The sequence below is a fragment of the Rattus norvegicus genome, chromosome 20, assembly GCF_036323735.1.
Source record: "Rattus norvegicus strain BN/NHsdMcwi chromosome 20, GRCr8, whole genome shotgun sequence".
Lineage (NCBI taxonomy): Eukaryota > Metazoa > Chordata > Mammalia > Rodentia > Muridae > Rattus > Rattus norvegicus.
Window position 1 is genome coordinate 53,925,092 of NC_086038.1, and position 23,920 is coordinate 53,949,011.

Consider the following 23,920-nt stretch of genomic DNA (forward strand, 5'->3'; position numbering starts at 1 on the left):
TGGCTTGTGATTAAAATAGTGCCAGTGCTCAGGACAGGCTCCAGAGCCAGCTTCTTTTGAGGAAACCTTTAGCCTTAATATATATCCCTATTTTCATTTTCACATAAGATGTTAACAAATTTCATCTCTAAGTCTTTTCCATCCAAGTTTACTATGTTAATTTATAAAGATTTTTAAAGTTTTTTAAAAAGAAATTCTATCCAGGTTCCATGAACAAAATGATTCTGTGTGCTTCAGTGAGATACAGATTACTGGCTCATTCTCTATGGAAAAAATTCTATAGAGAACATCTGTCCAGCTTTTCTAATATACTTATCTGAACTCTCTAGGAGGTTCAAATTATCATTAAGAGATGAAAGAAAAATTTATGAAGAAGAAAGAAAGAAAAGAAGAGAGAAAGCTCTATTAAAATAGTTTACAAAAAATAGTTTACAGTGTCAGGTAAGATGACAATAATTATATCCTTGAATATGGAAGGTTTAGACAAAACTCTTTAACAAAGAGACAAGCAATCTTTCTAAAGACATACAGACACAAATATTAAAGCTTTTTTTGTAAGATTAATTTTCCATACATTCCTGTATTTTCTTTTACATTTAGGTTTCTAATGTAAGAAAATATTCTTCCAGGGGTTGGGGATTTAGCTCAGTGGTAGAGTGCTTGCCTAGGAAGCGCAAGGCCCTGGGTTTGGTCCCCAGCTCCGAAAAAAAAGAACCAAAAAAAAAAAAAAAAAGAAAATATTCTTCCTTTAATTTCTTCCTTTATATTTTTTCTTTTAATGCTCTCATATATTCCTTCTTTCATGTTTAAAATTTATGATATATGAAATGTATGATTTAGTAATATATTATAAACTAATTATTACCTGTTCATTCTATATAATGTGACTTGTACATATCTCTTCAGGGCTGCTTTCCTACCCTGAAGATTTCTTAGTTTCTTGTAGTTTTTTTTTGTATAGATTTGAGGCCTCATAGTCTTTCCTTCATCCACTTTGGCTTGCTTGTTGTTGTCCTTTTTTATTTCATATTTACGCAGTCATATTAGTGAGAATTTATGGACATAGGAATTTCTTTGGTAATGTGTATGGCCAACACTCATGTGTGAGTATAACATATATATATATATATATATATATATATATATATATATATATATAATGTAGTTAGGGATTGTGCTGGTTTAGTAAAGTGATGGTGAGAGGTTTTCCTCCAAGACGTATGATTTCACTAGCCCTAGATATTTGGCAAAGTTTCTTGTAATAGGCATGATTTTTTTCCCTAGCCCAACTAGGGAGTGGTTGGTTACAGTCAAGTTTTACATGCTCTACTGCACCCATAGGTTTATATAGCCATGAAGGTAATATTGTGGTTCATAGCCATTATACATTGAATGGGAATGTGTACTGCTTATCTTTTCTACAAGTTTTCATGGTACCTCTGGTACCATGTTTAAAGTGTTTAAAGGACATGATGCCTTCAGCAATAGTTATCATACTTCTTTTAAATGCCATATGCTTTTTCCTACTTTCTAAAACTACCATATTTAGGAAAGAGAGGAACAAGTTATCACAGTATTAACTTTTAAACCACTGTGATTCGATTTGTCACCAACATACGAACCAAATTCAACTAGTAAGAAATTCAAGTTATGTATCATGTTAGAATGAAATAGAATCACTCATCAGCTGCTTGAGCAAATGTCAACTGCCAAAATAGTCTGTGGAACAAACATCACAGAATGTATAGCCACTGACAAGATATACTTAATGCTCAAAAATCTCCTTGTATATACCATAAGGAAGCTCTTCCAAGTTATCTAGGAGACAGCTGGAAGCTCTTCAGCAGTTCTCTGTCCTAGCACACTTCTGCAATGGGCTGAATAGTAATAGAGATCAAGTCAATAGAACAGAGCCAATGTAAAAGCTAGTTATGGCTGCAAATGGGATATGGGATATAATTGAATGTTGATGATCAACTTGAAAAATTACTAGACTGACCAACTTTAAAGAGTTAAACTGTGTATGTAATACTTTGTATGTTTTCAGGAGGAGGGATAACTCAGAAAAATATAATATGCCCATCAACAGTCATCAACTTAGGATAATAAGAAATTCAGGATAAACTCACACGTCTAATTATTTTAATTAATTTTCTGAAATTAATAATAATCATAAGCGTTTCACAAATCCATTTTTGTTTTGGTTGTGAGTGGTGGTTTTCTTGTTGGCTCACTCCATTAAGGAAGTGGGGGATGGGGGGAATCCAAAGGCATACTATCACAATTCAAGGCAATATGGGCCAACTGTACCTGTTCTTTAAAGAAACTTGTTTTTGATTTAGTTTTGTTTTTTCTATTTTTGTAATAATACCCAGTGCCTTTTTAAGTTTCCCAGAAACCTAGCATTTTACTGCCTTCCTAATGTATAATAAAAGAGCAATCAGGAGGCAAAGCAAAGTACAGTGAGCTGTTTTAAGTCTCATTTATGAGACATAAAATGCTTGAGAGTGTTAAACACCAATTGCAATACCATGGCTGCACACTGAGAAGCATTCAGACCACTGGGTCAACAGAACATTGTAGGTCTTCTTAAAGCAAAACGGAGACATGAAATGCGCGTGAATTAGGTCTTAACAGACCTCTGATTTTTCTCATAGGTGTTTATATGCTGAAATAAAATTTCTTTTTCATTCTTTTTCTTTTTATAATAAATGTGGATAGGTATTCAAGGGCTTGCTTCTAAAATATGAATAGCGCTTGAATTAACCAAAAGATACTTTAAAAAGAAGAGAACTAGGGTTGGGGATTTAGCTCAGTGGTAGAGCACTTGCCTTGCAAGGGCAAGGCCCTGGGTTCGTTCCCCAGCTCTGGAAAAAAAAATAAAAGAAGAGAACTAGCTCTAAATATAATCTCATTTAATAACAATGCTGTAGATTGATGCATGGCATTTAATAGAAAAGAAAAAGTATTGTGAGATAAACATTATTAGTGTAATACACTGTGATAATTGTAATAGTTGCCTTGAATGATCTTACATGCCATGTCCTGTAGTAAGTCTTATACACTGTATTCATGTGTTAAATTAGTCAGCTTCCCTAAATGAAGGTAAAGATGCTTAAGTAGTTCAGCTATAAGGACAAATTTTATTTATTTAGATAGATGTTTTCTAGCTTAATTATTATTATATATTAATTAGATATTGCAGGATGTATAATATTTATAAGCTATAGTGAACAGATTTTGTTAATATACACAAACTTGAGTCTCTTTGAAAGAGGATATTTTAATTGAGAAACTGACTCTATCAGTAGAAAGAATCAATAAGGAACCCCAACTGAGAAAAATCTGGAAACCAAACTTTCAGACATCAAAGAAGAACCTCAGAAGCCATCTTCTCAAAAGACTAAATGAGGTGAAAAAAATTAATTTCAAGCATTGAAGAAAAGAGTTGAGAAATGAATATTTTGTTCAAAGAAAATATAAAATTAAAAATGCTTGTGGAAACTTTCAGAAAATCTAGAACGGTATGAAAAATTGAAATATATAAATAATCAGAATAAAGGAAGAAGAAGCCTTATTCCAAGGCACAGAAAATATTCTTAATATAATCATAGAATAATTTTAATATAATTTAAAGAATGTTCCTATCAAAGTACAAGATGCTTACAGAACATCAAATAGACCAGAAAATAATAATGTCCACTCAGCATACAATAATCAAAACACTAAATGTACAGAACAAAGAAAGAATATTAAAAGCTGCAAGGAAAAAAGTCCAAATAATATTATAGTGGCACTGTATTCATGTGTTAAAAAAGTCAGCTTATTAGACTTGTTAGAATTAAATCTGATTTCTCAAAAATCAGAAGAGCCTGACCACATGTTCTCCAGATGCCAGTGCAGGATACTATACCCATTCAGTCACAATAGAGGGAGAAAAGAACATATACCATGATAAACCAAATTTAAGCAGTATCTATCTAGAAATCAAGCCTTAATGTCAGGTACTAGAAGGAAAATTCCAACATAAAGTGGTTAACTCATGCAAGTACACACAAGGAATTAAGTAATCCAAGAAATTTAGTGAATCTAAAGCCAGAAACAACAACAACCACCCCTATACTTAAACACAGACACACAGAGACACATTCACATGAAGAGAGAGAGAGAGAGAGAGAGAGAGAGAGAGAGAGAGAGAGAGAGAAACACCCACAGAGGAAACAGAGAGGGACCATGTAGCTCAAAACAACAACAACAACAACAACAACAACAACAACAACAAAAACAAAAACATAACAGGTATCAAAAATATTGCTCACTAATTTCTGTCAACATCAATGTCTATTAAAGAGACATGACCTATTAGAATGGATATGAAAACAGGATCTATCCTTCTGATAAATCCTATGAAAACAGCTTACCATCAAGTATATATATTACCTCAGAGTATAAGGATGGAATAAGATATTTCAAGTAACTGACCTAATAAGAGAGCTGGTGCATACATATTAATATCTAACAAAATAGATTTTAAATAAAAAATAATCAAACAAGATAGGAAAAGACACTAATCATAATCATCAATGGATAACTGCATCAAGAAAACAGTATTACTCTTAACATCTGTTCAGTAAACAAATTGGCAACTAAGGTCACAAAGGAAACACTAATACAGTTTAACACATACTTGCCCTCACACAGAAAAAATGGAAGACTTCGATATCCCACTTTTATCAATAGCTCATCCAGACAAAACTATTTAAATAAACGTAGAGACATAACCAAATAGTCTGAAGAGATATTTATACAACATTTCAACGAAACACAAGAGAATATAACTTCTTCTGAACACCTCAGGGAACTTTCTCCAAAATTCATTACATATTTAGACACAAATCAAGTCTCCACAGATACAAGAATATTAAAACAACTCCCTGAAATCTGTATGACTAGCATGGATTAAAGTTTGGTATTAATAAGAACAGACGAATTACATATATTTCAAATTCATGGAAGCTAAACAACATATTAATTAATGCAAAACTGATAAAGAAAGTAACTACTTTCCAGAATTGAATAGAAATCAATACACAATGTACTTAAACTATGATTATCAATGAAGGCAGCTCTAAATGACAATTAATAGGACTAATTGCCTACAGTTGGAGAGTTTCATATTAATAATTTAACAGCAAACCTGAAAGTTCTAGAACAAAAAGAAAAAAGTAAATAACCTGAAATTATCAAACTCAGGGCTGGTCACTAAAATTACAAACAAAAACTAACATTAAAAGAAAAGCCTTAACAGATAGGCTTTACAAACATTCTATCAGATCACCAAGGACAAAGGTTTGTCTTCAATAACAACAAAAACAACAGAAAGTCCACATACTCATGGAAAGTGAACAACTCTCTACTCAATGATAACTTGATCAGGGAAGAAATAAAGAAAGAAATTAAAGACTTATTAGAGTTCAATGAAAATGAAGACACAACAGACTCAAACTTATAGGACACAATGAAAGCAGTGCTAAGAGGGAAAATTCATAACATTAAGTGCCTTCTAAAAGAAATTGGGGAGATCCGATTCTAACATCTTAATAGCACACCTGAAAGCTCTAAAAAATAAAGAAGAGCAGGAGGAGGAGGAGGAGGAGGAGGAGGAGGAGGAGGAGGAGGAGGGAGAAGAAGAAGAAGAAGAAGAAGAAGAAGAAGAAGAAGAAGAAGAAGAAGAAGAAGAAGAATAATTAAACATACCCAAGAGGAATAGGAAGCAGAAATAGCTAATTACGGGCTGATATCAATCAGAAACAAAGAGAACAATACGAAGAATCAACAAAACCAAGAGGTGGTTCTTTGAGAAAATAAACAAGGTAGATAAACCCTTACCAAAACTAAATAAAGGGCATGGAGACAGTATCCGAATTAACAAATCAAAAATTAAATGGGAGACATAACAACAGAAAACAAAGAAACTAAAAATAAACATCAGATCTTACTACAAAAGACTATACTTAACAGAACTGGAAAATCTATAGGAAATGGATAATTTTCTAGAAAGACACTACATACCAAAGTTAAATAAAGATCAGGTAAACTGTTACAACCATACCATAATCTCTTAGGAGATAGAAATGGTCATTAAAAATCTCCCAACAGGAAGTCTCACACCCGCGGATCCCGGCCCGCAGCAGCTCTCTGCTCCCAAACCCCGTGGGAGAGAGACCTCACCGCCTGATCAGGTGGGCACTCCTGAGGCTGCAGAGCGGAGGAGACCACCAACACTGCCCACCCCTGCCCACATCCCTGACCCAAGAGGCAACTGTATAAGGCCTCTGGGTTCCCGTAGGGGAGGGCCCAGGAGCGGCAGGATCCCTGCGCCTGAGACACCGCCGGAACCTGAAGGAAACAGACCGGATAAACAGTTCTCTGCACCCAAATCCCGTGGGAGGGAGAGCTAAACCTTCAGAGAGGCGGACACGCCTGGGAAACCAGAAGAGACTGCACTCTGTGCACATCCAGACGCCAGAGGAAAACACCAAACGTCATCTAGAACCCTGGTGCACGGAGGCTCCCGGAAAGAGCGGCGCAGATCTTCCCGGTTGCTGCCGCTGAGGAGAGGACTTAGGCAGTACCCCACGAGCAAACTTGAGCCTTGGAACCACAGGTAGGACCAACTTTTCCCCTGCAAGAAACCTGCCTGGTGAACTCAAGACACAGGCCCACAGGAACAGCTGAAGACCTGTGGAGAGGAAAAACTACACGCCCGAAAGCAGAACACTCTGTCTCCATAACTGGCTGAAAGAAAACAGGAAAACAGGTCTACAGCACTCCTGACACACAGGCTTATAGGACAGTCTAGCCACGGTCAGAAATAGCAGAACAAAGTAACACTAGAGATAATCTGATGGCGAGAGGCAAGCGCAGGAACCCAAGCAACAGAAACCAAGACTACATGGCATCATCGGAGCCCAATTCTCCCACCAAAGCAAACACGGAATATCCAAACACACCAGAAAAGCAAGATCTAGTTTCAAAATCATATTTGATCATGATGCTGGAGGACTTCAAGAAAGATGTAAAGAACTCCCTTAGAGAACAAGTAGAAGCCTACAAAGAGGAATCGCAAAAATCCCTGAAAGAATTCCAGGAAAACACAATCAAACAATTGAAGGAATTAAAAATGGAAATAGAAGCAATCAAGAAAGAACACATGGAAACAACCCTGGACATAGAAAATCAAAAGAAAAGACAAGGAGCTGTAGATACAAGCTTCACCAACAGAATACAAGAGATGGAAGAGAGAATCTCGGGAGCAGAAGATTCCATAGAAATCATTGACTCAACTGTCAAAGATAATGTAAAGCGGAAAAAGCTACTGGTCCAAAACATACAGGAAATCCAGGACTCAATGAGAAGATCAAACCTAAGGATAATAGGTATAGAAGAGAGTGAAGACTCCCAGCTCAAAGGACCAGTAAATATCTTCAACAAAATCATAGAAGAAAACTTCCCTAACCTAAAAAAAGAGATACCCATAGACATACAAGAAGCCTACAGAACTCCAAATAGATTGGACCAGAAAAGAAACACCTCCCATCACATAATTGTCAAAACACCAAACGCACAAAATAAAGAAAGAATATTAAAAGCAGTAAGGGAAAAAGGTCAAGTAACATATAAAGGCAGACCTATCAGAATCACACCAGACTTTTCGCCAGAAACTATCAAGGCCAGAAGATCCTGGACTGATGTCATACAGACCCTAAGAGAACACAAATGCCAGCCCAGGTTACTGTATCCTGCAAAACTCTCAATTAACATAGATGGAGAAACCAAGATATTCCATGACAAAACCAAATTTACACAATATCTTTCTACAAATCCAGCACTACAAAGGATAATAAAGGGTAAAGCCCAACATAAGGAGGCAAGCTATACCCTAGAAGAAGCAAGAAACTAATCGTCTTGGCAACAAAACAAAGAGAATGAAAGCACACAAACATAACCTCACATCCAAATATGAATATAACAGGAAGCAATAATCACTATTCGTTAATATCTCTCAACATCAATGGCCTCAACTCCCCAATAAAAAGACACAGATTAACAAACTGGATACGCAATGAGGACCCTGCATTCTGCTGCCTACAGGAAACACACCTCAGAGACAAAGACAGACACTACCTCAGAGTGAAAGGCTGGAAAACAACTTTCCAAGCAAATGGTCAGAAGAAGCAAGCTGGAGTAGCCATTCTAATATCAAATAAAATCAATTTTCAATTAAAAGTCATCAAAAAAGATAAGGAAGGACACTTCATATTCATCAAAGGAAAAATCCACCAAGATGAACTCTCAATCCTCATCTTCGATTGGTTTATATACAAGTGTGCAATTTCTAGGCTTGAAAGTAAAATGATGCTATCTGGTGCTGGATAGAGGAGCCTTATTTTTTATTATGGCAGCTTGCTATTTTTGTAACATGGTGATTTGGTTGAACACAATAAAGTACAGTATAGTAACTGATCTCCCCCTCTTCCTGGATGAGTGAGGAGATGATTAAATGTTGATGTCAGCATCCATGAACATATTCATATGAGCTTCTGCTTCTGTTGAAAAGGATGCTGTGTTTGATTGTGGTCCGAAGCTTTGAAGCACTACTTGGCATCTCCTTCCTTGGAGGTCTCACTGTTTAAACATAACAGATTTGATAGCTTGTTGGTAAGGTGAGGTCCAGCTTGTCTCCACTAGGTCATCTTCATGTGAATCCGGTGGTTATACGGTTTTGTTCTAGGGATATTTCATTTTTTTAATAACGGTTTTAGCTGACATTCATGGAGAGAATGAATCCTTAGAACTGTGCCACTAGTGAAAGGATCCTGTCTAGAGTATGTTTCTTTACAAAGCTGTGTCACACCATCCTTTGGGCCCTCTGCTGGAAAAGTAGAATCAAGTCTCAAATAATGCCTTTTAAATTGTATCCTCTAGTATTATAGATGTAGGACAGTACTGTATCATACCTCTGTGGATGTAAAATAGCTTGTACCTGCTTTATGATACGTAGTAGTGACTGTGCTTTATCAGAGCTGTTTTTAATGATGTTGCTCAGAATGTTTTCTTTCCAGATGATGATTGAGAAGTTAATTTAAAAAAAAAATGGTGCCAGGTACCACAAGAGTAACAACTGTGCTGTTTTCTCGGGTTTTGTTTTTTTACTTTTTTTTTTTTTTAATGGAGTGTGCTGGATGTCTCTACAGTTTTGTTCAGATGACTGCAGAACCTGGAAAAGCTGTTGCTGCTGCTGATGCATAACACACTGCTATTATTGGTCTTTTTATATAAATATAAATATATATATATACAGATATATAATTTGAATTTTTTGAAACTTTACCTGTGCTGTCAACTTTGGAAAAAAGTATCCCTGTTTACTGTGTTGAGTTGGCACTGTACAGAAATTAACAGCCATATTGGTCTAGAAATGTTGAACTTAAGTTTTTTCCATTTGTACAGGGGTAACACACTGTATTAAATATGTAAGGTCTTATATACGTGGGTTTGAATACAAAAACTAATAAAGTATTCTCTAAATTTAAAAAAAAATCTCCCAACAACAAAAAGCCCAGGGCCAGAGGGCTTTGTTCATAATTCTACCAGAGCTTCAAAGAAGAGCTAATACCAATACTCCTCAAACTATTCCACAAAATAGAAACAGAACGAACACTATCTATTTCATTCTACGATGCCACATTACTTTGATACTAAATCCACATAAAGACCAACAAAGAGATAGAAATTCAGGCCAATTTCACTTATGAAAATAGATGCAAAAATTATCAATAAAATAACTGCAAACTGAATACAAGAGACATCAAAATGATCATTCACAATGATCAAGTAGTCTTAATCCCAGGGATTCAGGGATGATTCAGTATAGTAAAATCAATCTACGTAAACCACTATATAAACAAATGCAAAGAACAAAATCATTTGATCATCTTATTAGATGCTGAAAAAGGCTATGACAAAAATACAACACCCATTCATGTTAAAAGTCTTGAAAAGATCAGAAATGCAAGGCACATACCTAAATATAAAAAAAGCAATATACTGTAAACCAACAACCAACAGCAAATTAAATGGAGAGAAACTTGAAGCAATCCAACTAAACTCAGGGACAAGGCTGCCCACTTTCACCCTACTTATTCAATATACTACTTGAACTTCTAGCTAGAACAATGCTGAAAAATTCTACCAGAAAACTCATACCTGATAAACAACTTTAGCAAAATGACTGAATATAAAATTTACTCAATCAAATCAGTAGTCTTTTTCTATACAAAGGATAAAAAGGACTGAGAAGGAAAGTAATGAAACAACACCCTTCACAATAGTTACAACTAATACAAAGTACCTTGGTGTAACTCTAACCCTGCAAGTGAAAAAATCTCCATGGCACAAACTTCAAGTCTCTAAAGGAAAAAAAATTGAAGAAGATCTCAGAATACAGCGAGATCTGTCATGCTCATGGTTCTGTAGACTTAAACAGCAAAAATGGTCACCATATCAAAAACAATTTACAGACTAAATGCAATCACCATCAGAATTCCAACTCAAATCTTCATAGAGATAGAAAGATCAATTCTCAACTTTAACTGGAATAAAAAAAACCAAAAACAGGATAGTAAAAACAATTCTCAAAAATAAAAGAACTTCTGGGGAAATCATCATATCACCCCCTGACCTCAAGCTACACTACAGAGTAATAGTGATAAAAACTTAATGCTCTTGGTATAGATTAATGGTAGATTAATGGAATAGAATTGAAGATGCAAAAATAAATCCACACACCCATGGTCACTTGATCTTTGACAAAAACGCCAAAACCATACAGTAGATAAAAGCAAGCATCTTCAATAAATGGTGTTGGTCTAACTGGTGGTCTGTATGTAGAAGATGAAAATAGATCCATATTTATCACCCTGCACAAGGCTCAAGTCCAAGTGGTTTAAGGGCTTCTACATAAAATCTGACACACTGAATGTAATAGAACAAAACGTGGGAAAGATCTTGAACTCATTGGCATAGTTCTTGAACAGAATAGGAATGGCTCAGGCTCTATGATCAACAATTGATAAATGGGACCTCATGAAACTGAAAAGCTTCTTAAAGGGAAAAGACATTACCAATAGGACAAATCATCAACCTACAGATTGGGAAAACTTTTTCACTAACCTATATCCGATAGAGGGCTACTATCCAAAATGTATAAAGAACTCAAGAAGTTAACCTTCCAAACCACCAAATAACTGAATTAAAACTTGGGATAGAAGGCTAAATAGAGAGAATTCCTAACAGAAGACTCTTGCTTAGGCTAAGAATCACTCAAAGAAATGTTCAAAGTCATTGGTCATCAGGAAAATGCAAATTACAATGACCCTGAGACTCCACCTTACACTAATCACAATGGCTAAGATCAAAAACTTAAGGGAAGGCACATGCTGGATGGGGAGAAAGAGGACACTCCTCGATTGCTGGTGGGATTAGAAACTGTTATAAAATCACTATGGGTATCAATCTGGCAATTCCTCAGAAAGTTTGAAATAGTTCTACCTGAAAGCCCAGCTATATCATTCCTGTGCATATAGGACAACTGTCCTAGCCACAAGGACAAGCACTCTACTATATTCTTGGCAGCCTTATTTAGGTTATTAATTAATAGCCAGAAGGTTGAAACAATCCCAATGTCCCTCAACTGAAGGATGAATACAGAAAATGTTTCATTAACACAATGGAATACTATTTAGCTAGTAAAAATGATGACATCATGAATTTTGCAGGGAAATGGATAGAACTAGAAGATATCATCCAGGATGAGGTAACCCAGAACCCAAAGGACATGCATGATATGCCCTCACTCATAAGTGGATACTAGCCATAAAGTATAGAATACTAAGGTTATAACTCACAGATTGTAAGAAGTTTAATAAGCAGGTCGGCCCAATGAAGATGCTTCAATCCCACTTACAAGGGGAAACCAAATAATCATGGAAGGCAGGAGGGAGGAATCTCAGTGGAAAAGGGGAGGTGGAAAAGGCAAACACAATGAGGTGAGGGAGCATGGGAGAAGCCCACAGGGCCAGTAGACTGAATGGAAATATACAGCTGCTGAGGGTAAAAAATGGGGCACCCTCTAGAAAGTCCTGGAGTTCTTGGAGGTAACAGATTCTCAGGACTCAGTGGGAGTGACCTTAGAGAAAATGCCCAACAGTGGGGAGAAGGACCCTGAAGAGTCCACTCCCAGTACATGGACAGGGTCCCAACTGGAGGAATGTGGTTATCAACCCAAAGTCAAAAATTCTGACTCAAAGTTGTTCCCGTCTAATAGAACTTCAGGGACTAAAATGGACAAGAGACTGAAGGAAAGACTGTCCAGTGATGGCCGAACTTGTGACCCATCTTAAGGGAGGTCACCAAATCTTGACATTATTACCAATGCTTTGATATATTTACACATAGGAGCCTTGCAGGCTTTCCTCTGAGAGGCCCTATGAGCAGTTGACTGAGACAGATGCAAATACTTTTACCCAACTGTTCAACTGAAATCAGGGACTCCTATGAAGGAATTAGGGAAGGATTTAAAGGAGCTGAAGGGGAGGATGATCATACAGAAGGACCAGTAGTATCAACTAAAACTAGATCCCTAGGAGATCCCAGAGACCAAGTCTCCATCCTGGCAGCATACAAGGGCTGCTCTGAGGCCCCCCGGCACATATATAGCAGAGGAATACCTGGTCTGGCCTCAGTGGGAGAAGATACACCTCATTTTAGAGAGGCTTGAGGCCCTAGAGGAGAATATCTGGGGTCCGGGGAACACCCTTTTGGAGGCAAGGTGGATGGGGAATGGTGTAAGGAACTGATGGTGGGGACTGGAAGGTGGAGAAACGGTTGGAATGTAAATAAAATTAATTTAAAGAAAAAATGAGGAACCTTCTTTCTCAAGGACATGGAAAGGTGTCCTGTAAAGATTTTTTTAAACAAAAATTAAACTTTAATGTTCACATGTCTTTTGAAGCTCAGAACCTAACTTCCAAATAACTTGACTCCAAGTTGCAAAATTTCGTGTCATAAACTTTTCTATCTAGGACTACAGATGTTTGCCTCCACACCCAGATTCCTGACACATTTTAAAATGTTATTTCTAGGAATGCTTTAACTGAAAATCACAAAGTTTCTTTATGTATTTAAGGATTTAATATTAGTTATGTGCATATCATGTATATATTTTTTCAAGTAAAGCATATTTTCAAATAAAATATATTTTACTTGAAATGTTTTCAAGTAAAAGAATTTTAAGTAAAAAATATATTAAAGCTATAACTAAAACAATGTGTGCTAGGTGTTATGTATAAAAAGAATTGTGGAAAGATCACATAGATGCCTTTCTGGAGACTACTGACAATGCTGCTGTAGAGCTTTTCCAAAGCTAAGGAATGTAATTCAGAGCACATGAATTGAATAAAGAATGGAGACAATGGTGTCCAAGGAGAACTGGCTTACATGATGACATTAACGGAACATCAATCTACTCAGGTACAGCTGGAAAAATCAGAAGAATGGAAATACAAAGGCAGGTTAATTAAGATCTCAAGAGGCACAGAGAGTAGACTCAAGTAAACTGAGAAGGATTTACTTTCCCTGGGACTGGACACATGGTGAGGAATAGGAGCATGGGAGAAACAGTGATTTAAGCACGTCAGGGAATACCTGTTGCTCACTGACCTAGCTGCTACACTTCTCTGGCCCTGCTCCAAATTTCCCAATTTAGAAACTTCCAGGACAGACACTGAAATGCATTTCCATCAAGTGTGTAAGTGGTGCCCAGTCAGGAAGATTGCAAACCATTGAGAAAATTAAAAAAAAAAATGAAGATATGTTTGAAGCTATAGGAGTAGCAGTCCAAGAAAGAACTGTAAGGTAACAGTCCAGATAACAGAAACAGAGAGGGGCTTGTTTGTAGCAAGCATCGGTATTAGGAACTGTGGCATTCAATGTGAGGCAGCATCTCCAGAAGAAAGGAGGGGAATAAAGACAATGTCCTCATTTTCCTTCCTCTGTAGACCTGTAGTTGAGAAGCCTTATTGACTCAGTTCCTGTAGAAGAGCCTGCTAAAACAGAAGGCAATGAGAAAGTTTGGGAATAGATTGAGAATAACTTAAAACAAAGTATATTCTTAGAAATAAACTGTAATTTGATATTTTTCAGGCTTGTAAATAAATTATTGTGGCCATATATCTTCAGAGTATTGGAAATTCCTGAAAACCTTTAAGCAATGGTAATAAAATTTCTTTCTGTAACAAGACTCCACAGAACATAATGCAGATGATAGATTTAGAATGAAAGTATCATTATGCTGAAATATTAACATTGACAGGGTTGAGCAGCTTTCTGAGTTATTTAAGAAACATGTTGAATAAGCTATGAAGGATTGAGATATAATTTAAAAATGACTACTAAAGTTTTGGTTGGAAAATGTATTAAATTGTTATAACATGCACAGGCACAAGTCTTCAGAAAGAATAGGTTCAGGGAAGATAAATGATAGATTATGTTTCGGAATTGCTGTTTTACAGGTATTTGTGAGACAATCATGATAAATGCAAAGTAGATGGATTAAGATAACTGTGAAACTCAGAGATGGAGATTCATGCTGGTCAAAGTTTGGTATGAAAATGCTAATCGAGTGCAGAGTGAGGCAACAAAAAGCAGTGCGAGTGAGGTTCATGGCGCTGGTTGGTTACTAGCATGAATTAGTAAATTAGGAAGGAAAGTACGTGTTTTGACTTATGCTGACTATGATTACTTTAGTTTAGTATGAGCACTAAATGTTGAGAAGCAAGGCTAAAAGAGGACTTAGAAACATGAGGAAATTACTGCTGAAACCATGTAAGTGTAGACTGTTGTCCAGCTTCAAAAAAGAGGACGACAAATTAGGCAAATGACAGCAAGAATACAATAAATGAAAACCTTGAATATATACCAGTGGCCTCAATGTAAAAAATGCTTTTGGAGAAATATATAAGTAATAATGCTCGCTTATTCTTCTGTGGGTTTGTGGATTTGTGGGTTTGTGGGTTTGTGTGTGTGTGTGTGTGTGTGTGTGTGTGTGTGTGTGTGTGTGTATTTGGGTGTTTTGTGTTGTGTCTATTGGTGTGTGTCTAAGGCCCTTATGAATTCTAGTCAATAATAACACCACTAATCCACAGCTGTGTCTCTAGCCTATTATCTGGTTTGCAATTTTCAATGGTTCTAACATATTATTTCCTGATCACCATTTTTGGCTCTTTAATTTCCTTGAAAAAAATATACAAAAAATAATCTATAAAAAAAGAAATTATAGAAGACTAACAATATTTTTATTGACTTAATTCCACACAGCCCAAATACAAGCATTGATAGTATATATGGAGATAACTCATACACTAAAGAGTCTGTGAGTTAAAATTTCCATGTTCTAGTCAAATGAATTATCACAAATTTCTAGTGAGTACTTATTAAAATGACTGGAGTAATTGCTACACATATTATTGTGAATAAGCACCTTGAAAATTTGAAAATGAACCTTCTTCCTGTAAAACATATGTGGATTTACTGTAACTGACCCTGCATTATAGGCTCTGCTTCAGTTAAATATTTCACAAATACTCCAGCTACTCTTAATAGCACTTTTCGATGCGCTTAAGAGTTGTTGCAAATTTTAGTTCATAAACTCAGCCAAAAAGTAAACTCAATTCAAGTCTTTTATAAATCTTTCATGGAGAATTTAATATATTTCTTCTTGGATAATATATACCTGCTGGTGGACTATTCAGGGAAACAGGCAGACACATGTCAGACACCAGTGAATGGAAGGACACCAGGCACATCTTTTACCTTTCACTGTTAAACTGAAAATGACTATTTATTGGATTTTATTTTTGTAAAGTCAAACAGTCCCAGGTAATTCACTAATTAGACACCCTAATTACCATTAGTAATTGACTGTAATAATAAATTTTAAATGAGTAGTAACAGAACATTCAATATTTTACATTTGGCTTCAAGGCAAAAAAACAAGTTAATATTTTATTGGTTTCTAAAAGAGTATGCAAAATTGAAATATAAATGTCCTATTTAAGCAGAACTTTTGATATACAGCTGATAAACTGCACAATTTGAGATCTTACTTAGTAAATTCTAAACAAATAAGAGAAATATGAAAAAATTGAAAATAAGTAAACAATTTGTACTGTTCTTTATTTTCTATTCAATGTCAAATATATTCTTCCTACCACCTCTCTGGGAGAAAACTCTTATATGACAATAATTTAATATGAACAAAGTGATAACTAGGCAAATCTTCATAGTAAGTGACAAAGCACTTATGTAGAGGCTAGAATATGAAGTTCTACCTGTCCTGCAATGTGTATAAGCAGAAATTGAATGCCAGAGGAAGAAGTTTCATTTTCTTCATTGATGTAGCCACATATAACTTGTCCATTCTCCAATAAATAACTTCTATCCATGATTTTTTTCTATCCACGATTAAGTAAAGCATTCTAATCAGTGGATTGGACATTTAAAAAGAAAAGAAAAAAACAATGAAAGCATGAAGAGTAGACAGTGTGTTGAAAGAATTTTAGTAGAAAATGGAGAGAATAAAAGAGAACAGGGAGTGAATATGGCTAAATTCATTATATGCTTGAATAAGACTTTTAAAGAGCAAAAAGATAAAGTAAAATTTGATAAAAAATAATGATGAGCAAAATATCTACAGATCCTATTGGCATCAGTAAGAGCTTTCGCTGAAATAACAGTCACAAAGATATTTTTCATGTTTTTAAAAATATTTTCAATATTGGTAATTAAAAATAACACGTTTCAAATGGTAGGCAAAGAAGTTTCTACTTTTCTTCTTCCCAAACTTCCTTTAAACAGGTTCTCACTAAGCTGCTTTTGTTTGTCTTGAACTTGTGATCCTCTTGTCCCATAGAGACAAGTAGCTGGCGTTATTGTTGTCAGCGACCTGCACTACCAGGCTTAGTAACAAAATAACTTTTTTAAAGAGAATTATTTTCATTATTCCCTATAATTCTTACTTCAGTAATAGTAAACCTATTATGTATCATTGGCTATATTATGTGTATTACCAAGGAAATTCTCAAACAAAACAAATGTCATGAATTGAAATGCAGTTCTCTACTCAAACACATAAAAGCTTACTTTAAAAAACTAATTCAATGAAAACTTTCAACTAAGAAATTCTGAAATAGTCCTTTTCTGGCCATAAAGAATGCCTATTTTGTCAATGAAATCAAGTTAATAGTGACTATTTAAGACTTTAGTCAGATAATAAAAAGGCTATCCTTATGATTAAATGAATGCACTTATTTTTTGTTTGTTTTTACACATTGTTCCTTTTTTCATAGATACAATTATCTTATCTCAAAGTATCATGTCTGAACATCAGAAATTTAGAATTTGCATTGTTTTTTTCCTCTATTGATAATGAAGTAAATACAGAGGAAATGAAAAAATTCACCGCTGGGAAATCGCATCACAATGGAAAAATTAAGGCCAGCTATCTGAAAATATCAAACCACTTAATACAAAATAATTCAGTGCAGATCATTTTTAAAGAGGAATATAGAATCTTTGCAGATTTGATTTGCTTGTGATGAAAAAAAATTTGACTTTAGGATGTAATACTGAGAAATGGTGATTTAAAAACCATGTGGTGTTGGTACAGAGATAGACAGGTAGATCATTGGAATAGAATTGAAGTCCCAGAAATAAATGCACACACCGTGGTCATTTGTTCCTTGACAAAGAAGCCAAAAACCATACAGTGGAAGAAGAAAACATCTTTGATAAATGGTGCTGGTCTGACTGGCAGTCTGTATGTAGAAGAATGCAAATCGATCCATTTTTTATCTCCTTGTATAAAGCTCAGGTCTAAGTGGATGAAGGACTACCAAATGAAATCTGATACACTGAATGTAATAGAACAAAAAGTGGGAAAAAGTCTTGAACACATGGGCACAGGAGAAAATTTCCTGAACAGAACACCAATGACTCATACCCTAAGCCATTTGACTACAATTGACTAATGGGAACTCATGAAAGTGAAAAGAAAGTGTGGATGCTTCAATCCCACTTAGGAGGGGGAATAAAGTAATGATGGAAGGCAAAGGCAGGGGAAGAGAGAAAAAGGGGCAGGATCAGGTATAGGAAGAGACAGGAGAGAATTCTAGAGGGCCAGAAAAATGAATGGAAATATGCAGCAGTGAGGGGTGGGGACAGGAAGGGTGGAAAACCACTAGAAAGTCCCATATCTCATGGATGAAAGAGACTCCCAGGACCCAATGAAGATAACATTAACTGAAATGCGCAACAGTGGGGAGATAGGACCTGTAGAGACCACCTCCAGTAGATAGGTAAGGCCTCCAGTTGAGGGATGGGACCACCCATTCATCTCAAAAATTTTAACCCAGAATTTTTTCCTGTCTAAAGGAAATAAAGGAAGAAAAAAATGGAGCAGAGACTGAAGGAAAGGCCCTACAGAGACTGCTCCACTTTGGAATCCATTCCGCCTGTAGACACCAAACTCAGGCACTATTGCTGATGCTAAGATATGCTTGCAGACAGGAGATTGTTAGGGCTGTACCCTGAGAATTTCTAATACAAATGCAGATACTCACAGACAACCATTGCACTGAGCCCGGGGACCTCAGTGGAAGAGTAGGGAAAGAACTGAAGGAGCTAAAGAGGATTGCAACCTTATAGTAAGAACAATGTCAAGTAATTGGACCACCCAGAACTTCCAGAGACTAAACCACCAACCAAAGAGTATACAAGGAGGGATCCATGGCTCCAGATACATATGTAGTAGATGACTGACTTATCTGGCATCAGTGGGAGGGTAGGTGCTTGGTCCTGGGGAGGCCTGATGCCCCAGAGAAGGAGGACACTAAGATGGGATTGGGTGGGCGTGGAGAAGAGCACTTTCTTAGAGGCAAAGGGGAGGAGGAAGGGTGCGATTTTTGTGGAGGGAAGACAGAAAAGGGGTATAGCAATTGAAAAAAATATAAAAGGGAAATTATGCTTTTAATAAAATGACTGAAAATATATAACAATCAAACAAAAATGATAGGAATATTAAAAAGATACTCACATGATCGATTAGTTCACGAACCATTCCATTCCATTGTCCGTTCACATCATCCTGGGCTCCATATTTCCCATCCTCCACAAGCCTAATCTCATATGTAAAGCCAAGGATTGTAGATAACTCTCGTAGGAGATCAATACAGTAGCCTTCAAATCGATCATTCCCATAGAGTGGTTTGTCAGACTTCTTAAACAGAACATACGGTTCTTCCTGAAACATTACATATGAAACAGTGATACACCAGTCAATCAGGACACAGTATAAGAACAATGGATTTTCTTGGAAAACAGAAAATGTTTCATTAATTTAGGACAACAGTCAATTTAATTTTCTTCTTATTCTTTTTAACACAGTTTAAATATTAAGAATGGATATATTGATATTTCTTAAGGAATATGTGTGCCCTACAAGAGAATATTTAACTATAAAGTCTCACTGTGGAAATACAGTACCTAATACTTTTTGCAATGATAATACTAATTTGTAATGTAAATATAATTAATATATAATTTTACCATGCTTAAAATAACCAAGTTTTAATTATTCAATAGCTATTGCATCCTATGTACAATTTGGGAGAATACTTATAACTCATATTAACCTTTGTCATAAAACAATGAAGTTGTAAGTGCTACAAAAAACTGTAGGGGAAAAATGCAGATGCTTTCTTAAATTATAGAGAGACAGTATGATGTCAGAGAGATGACCAATAGTTCCCCACATATTCAGTCTATTCCTATTGAAAGTAATCTCCATTTATATATGAAAGAGAAATCATTGAGCCAAGGTATTGATGCCATAGCAAATATTAAATACATAGATAGAACACATAACCTCAGATGAAGATTAGTGAGGAAGAGACATAAGACAGGTCAATAGCACAGAGAAATACTGTAAGGTAAGTGCAGGCAAAAGAACTTAAAGGAAAATTGACATATCTCTTGAAGCCTTTACTAAGGAGGTGCATCCAAATTAGAACAAGGAGGCAAGATATTCAAAACTTTGAAAGTAAGTTTTAGAATATGAGAAATAGTAGGCTTGGAGATCAATAAGACATAGAAGAGTTCATTAAAAATAAACAATGACTATCATGTGTTTAACATGACATTCAGTGCAGAGAGGGAGAAGTGTTGCACAGGCTGAGAATGAGAAATTGATGAGACAAGATCTATGAGTCTCCAATGCAGTAATCAGTATAAACACACACACACACACACACACACACACACACACACACATCACATAAACACGATAGTCACTATTTTTCATGAACTCTTCTATATCTTACATATATGTGTGTGCATGTGTGTACAAAGGTAGTCTACAGTCAATCCACACTGAATATGTCCAATCTTACTAAGTGCAAATAGAATTCAGATTCTAGTACATTTTGAGGAGCAGATGGTATTAACACATGGCATGTTATTGCTGTGGCTGTCTTTCCTTGTCTAACTCATATCAACCACTAATGATTTTAACATGTCCACATTTTGCCTTTATCAGAACTTTATAGAAATGTGAAAATACAGTACATAATCTTTTCAGATTCGATTTTGGATTCCTCATGTCTTCTTTAGGGTGATAATGGATTATTCATTGTACCTTATTATTTTTTTATTTAATTAAAGTTCTGAGAAAGATCTATAAAGCTGCAATATATCTCAAATCTTGTGTCTACAAGTAACTTTATTTGGGTATACAGAAAGAAACATGAATGCTGTATCCTTGGTAAGGGATGCTATACTTCACAAATCAGTGTGAGCATTTCAAGCCTTGTGATATTCTTCACTAATACCATGGTTAGATCTGACTTTTGGACATTCTTAGTGGCTTCTTGTGACCTCTCACTAAGTTTTCAATTAGTAATTCCCTGATGACCTGTGAGGTTGAACAGGTTTTCACAAACTTCAACATTGTTCTATTAGGACAATTTTATAGTTATCACTTAAATTTCTGGTGAGGATGAATATATATATATTTCAAGTATCAAAGGTAAAACAATTGTGAACATCTGAAAGTAGTCAAAGGGGTATAAACCTGTTGTATCATTTTAATTATGTGAAATGTATTTTCTCAGCTTTTATATTTTGTTTTCAACACTAATAGGTTATTTGAATGAAACCATAATTTGGTACATTCATGTGAAATTAATTAAAAGAGATAAGAACCAGAAATCATTCTATATGTATTCCAAGAGCAAGAACCTTGGGTTTCCTCTAAGGTAAGTTGGTTGCTGTAATAACATCAAATTTATAAACATGATGGAACATACTTAAAATGTATTCCTTACTGGCAAATAGATTATTACAAGCATGACATCTACCCTTCTATCACAAAACATTTCCCTTTTCCCCATGACTTTCCAGTTCAACATGCTTTAGAATCAAAAGCAGCCACAGGTTATCACCACCTTTTCCATTTTGTATTTCTGTTATAGACATATCTAATTATTTCTTCTGAGAATCCTTCACTAACTTTCAATAGTTTTAAACATATGTTATATTTGGTTGTGGTGCATAGATATTGAATCTAGACAAACAAATAATAATGCATACTACATATTGAAGATGCATATAGCAGAACAGTCAACTTTGCATCAAGATTAACAAACACCACATGACAGATAAAAGGTTTATAGTAAAATGACCACTGCAGTGGGCAAAGGCAATCAAAGTTCTACTCAACAAGGAAAGCCATGGTTCTTGATCTGGAATAAAGCAAATATTAGAAACTTCTGATATCTATAAATATTTCTATTCTGTTAGAGTGTCATGGTAACAAATCTATAGTTCCTGAAGCCATATAAAGAGAACTGAATATTCAGAGGGGAAAATCACAATGCCCAGTAGAGGAGAAAATAAACTAAAATTTCTGTGTAGTTAGAATGATAGTCAAATGAATCATACAATAAATTGATTCTACAGAATTCATACTCTGATTTTAATCATATTACTATTTGTAAGTATGTTGATGATGTTTGGTTGTCTTTATTTCAAAGGCACAGATTAAGTAACTTAAATTCCATGCACTAAGCAATAATGCTAGATGAAATTTTCCTAAGAATTACTTTGATGCTTGGACTTGCTCTAAGTCCTTTTTGTATTTCTCATAATGACTACATGATATCAGTGGCATTATAATTTTCATCTTACAGAAGACAAACTGAAAGGGACAATTTAAGATTTTTTTAAAAATGTTTGTCAAAGACCAGTAGCCAGCAGTTATTTATACTCCTGGAACATTTAAGAACAAGCCTCCCTATTAATTTATCCTTAGCAATCATCTTCACACTTCATATGAATGCATAATTATGTATAACTCATTATGTAACTGAATACATGTTGTATTGCTTTATGATTTTTAATCAACTGGGATTAGACACTGGGCTATACTACATGCAAAATAGTATTATTTATTGAACAATATAATCAAGACGTCATTACAGAAGAGACCAAGGGCATCATTACCAAAGAGAGTAAGGAATAAACATATAATACAGAAAATTAATTTTCTGGATGACAAATTAACATCCTTTTCTGAACAAAAACGTCTTTTCTAAATGAATATATTTAAAGAATTTGTGAAAATAGTATGTTATTCATCAGGTTGAAGAAGCAACACATAAGTATTTTTCCTGTTATAGTTAAGTCATAATTGGTACTATTTTATATTTTTGTTCCAAAATATTGTTTTTCAGTAAAGATGAATATTTTGGATATACTAGAAAACTTCACCAATTAATGATGAATTTCATATATGTTAGGTATATGAAGTATATAGTAAGAAATTAAAATAGTAAAATAACTTCAGAAGCTTTATGTCATTTAATCTCATTCATCTGATTGTCCAATTGGCCATTCTACCTATTAATTTAATTTTATGTATCTATCAGCCAATAAAAAGGCTCACATCATAGGGAAATAAATTTATTGATCCCTAGTTTATTAAAAACTTTTAAATGCCTTGCAGGTCAGTAGAGAAAAAATTTAGGATACATAGACCTTGTTAGTATTTATGGTTCTCCACAATGTCAAGTGTTACTGTTCTCATATTTAACTCTGATAAGGAAGCCATACTTTTCCACCTGGTATTCCTATCTCCAGCTATATTGTGTCAAAGATAGTTTTACATCAACTTATGACTCTCTTTTAAAGTCTGTTTCACTGTTTCACATGGCATATGGATAAATAACTGTCCTGTGTACAAGAAAGAAAAATGGTACCAGAAGCAATTACTGTATCACACACCAAGTTCAATGAATAATGTGATAAAACTCTCCTGGGCAACTTTAGCAATTTTTCATATGGTCGCATATCTGCACATCAGCATTTGCTGGAAGTAAAGGCACCTCATTCCTCTGGCGTGAGTAATAAGGATTTTTCAGCATTTCCACGGTCGAGTCCAATTTTAAGGAACATGCCAATACCTCATGTATTTTTATCTGCATTAGACTGGGAGTTGGCACAGAAAGAAACTAAAATGAATCCCTGAAGAAGGGATATACTTTAAGGATGAAGGGAACAAAATGTTTTATTTAAATAAAATAAAACTCTAATAACTTTTTTAAAAGTCTATAAATTATATGTCCCTCAGCTCTTATCTGGGGGGTCAGTTCTTTTTCAAATTTTGATTTACTGAAATAGTTGTCATCCCATAATATTCAAAAACAGGGGGAAATAAAATGAACATTAATGTTAATTTGATCCATGT

At 35.1% G+C, this 23,920-nt stretch overlaps 1 protein-coding gene across 1 annotated transcript in view; it reads right to left on the reverse strand.

The window, feature by feature from the left end:
• The window catches only part of Grik2 (glutamate ionotropic receptor kainate type subunit 2), a 697,720-nt gene that overhangs the window by 207,528 nt on the left and 466,272 nt on the right, over positions 1 to 23,920 (reverse strand). The window contains 1 exon segment of the mRNA NM_019309.2: positions 19,214 to 19,420. Coding sequence (NP_062182.1) covers positions 19,214 to 19,420 — 207 coding nt within the window.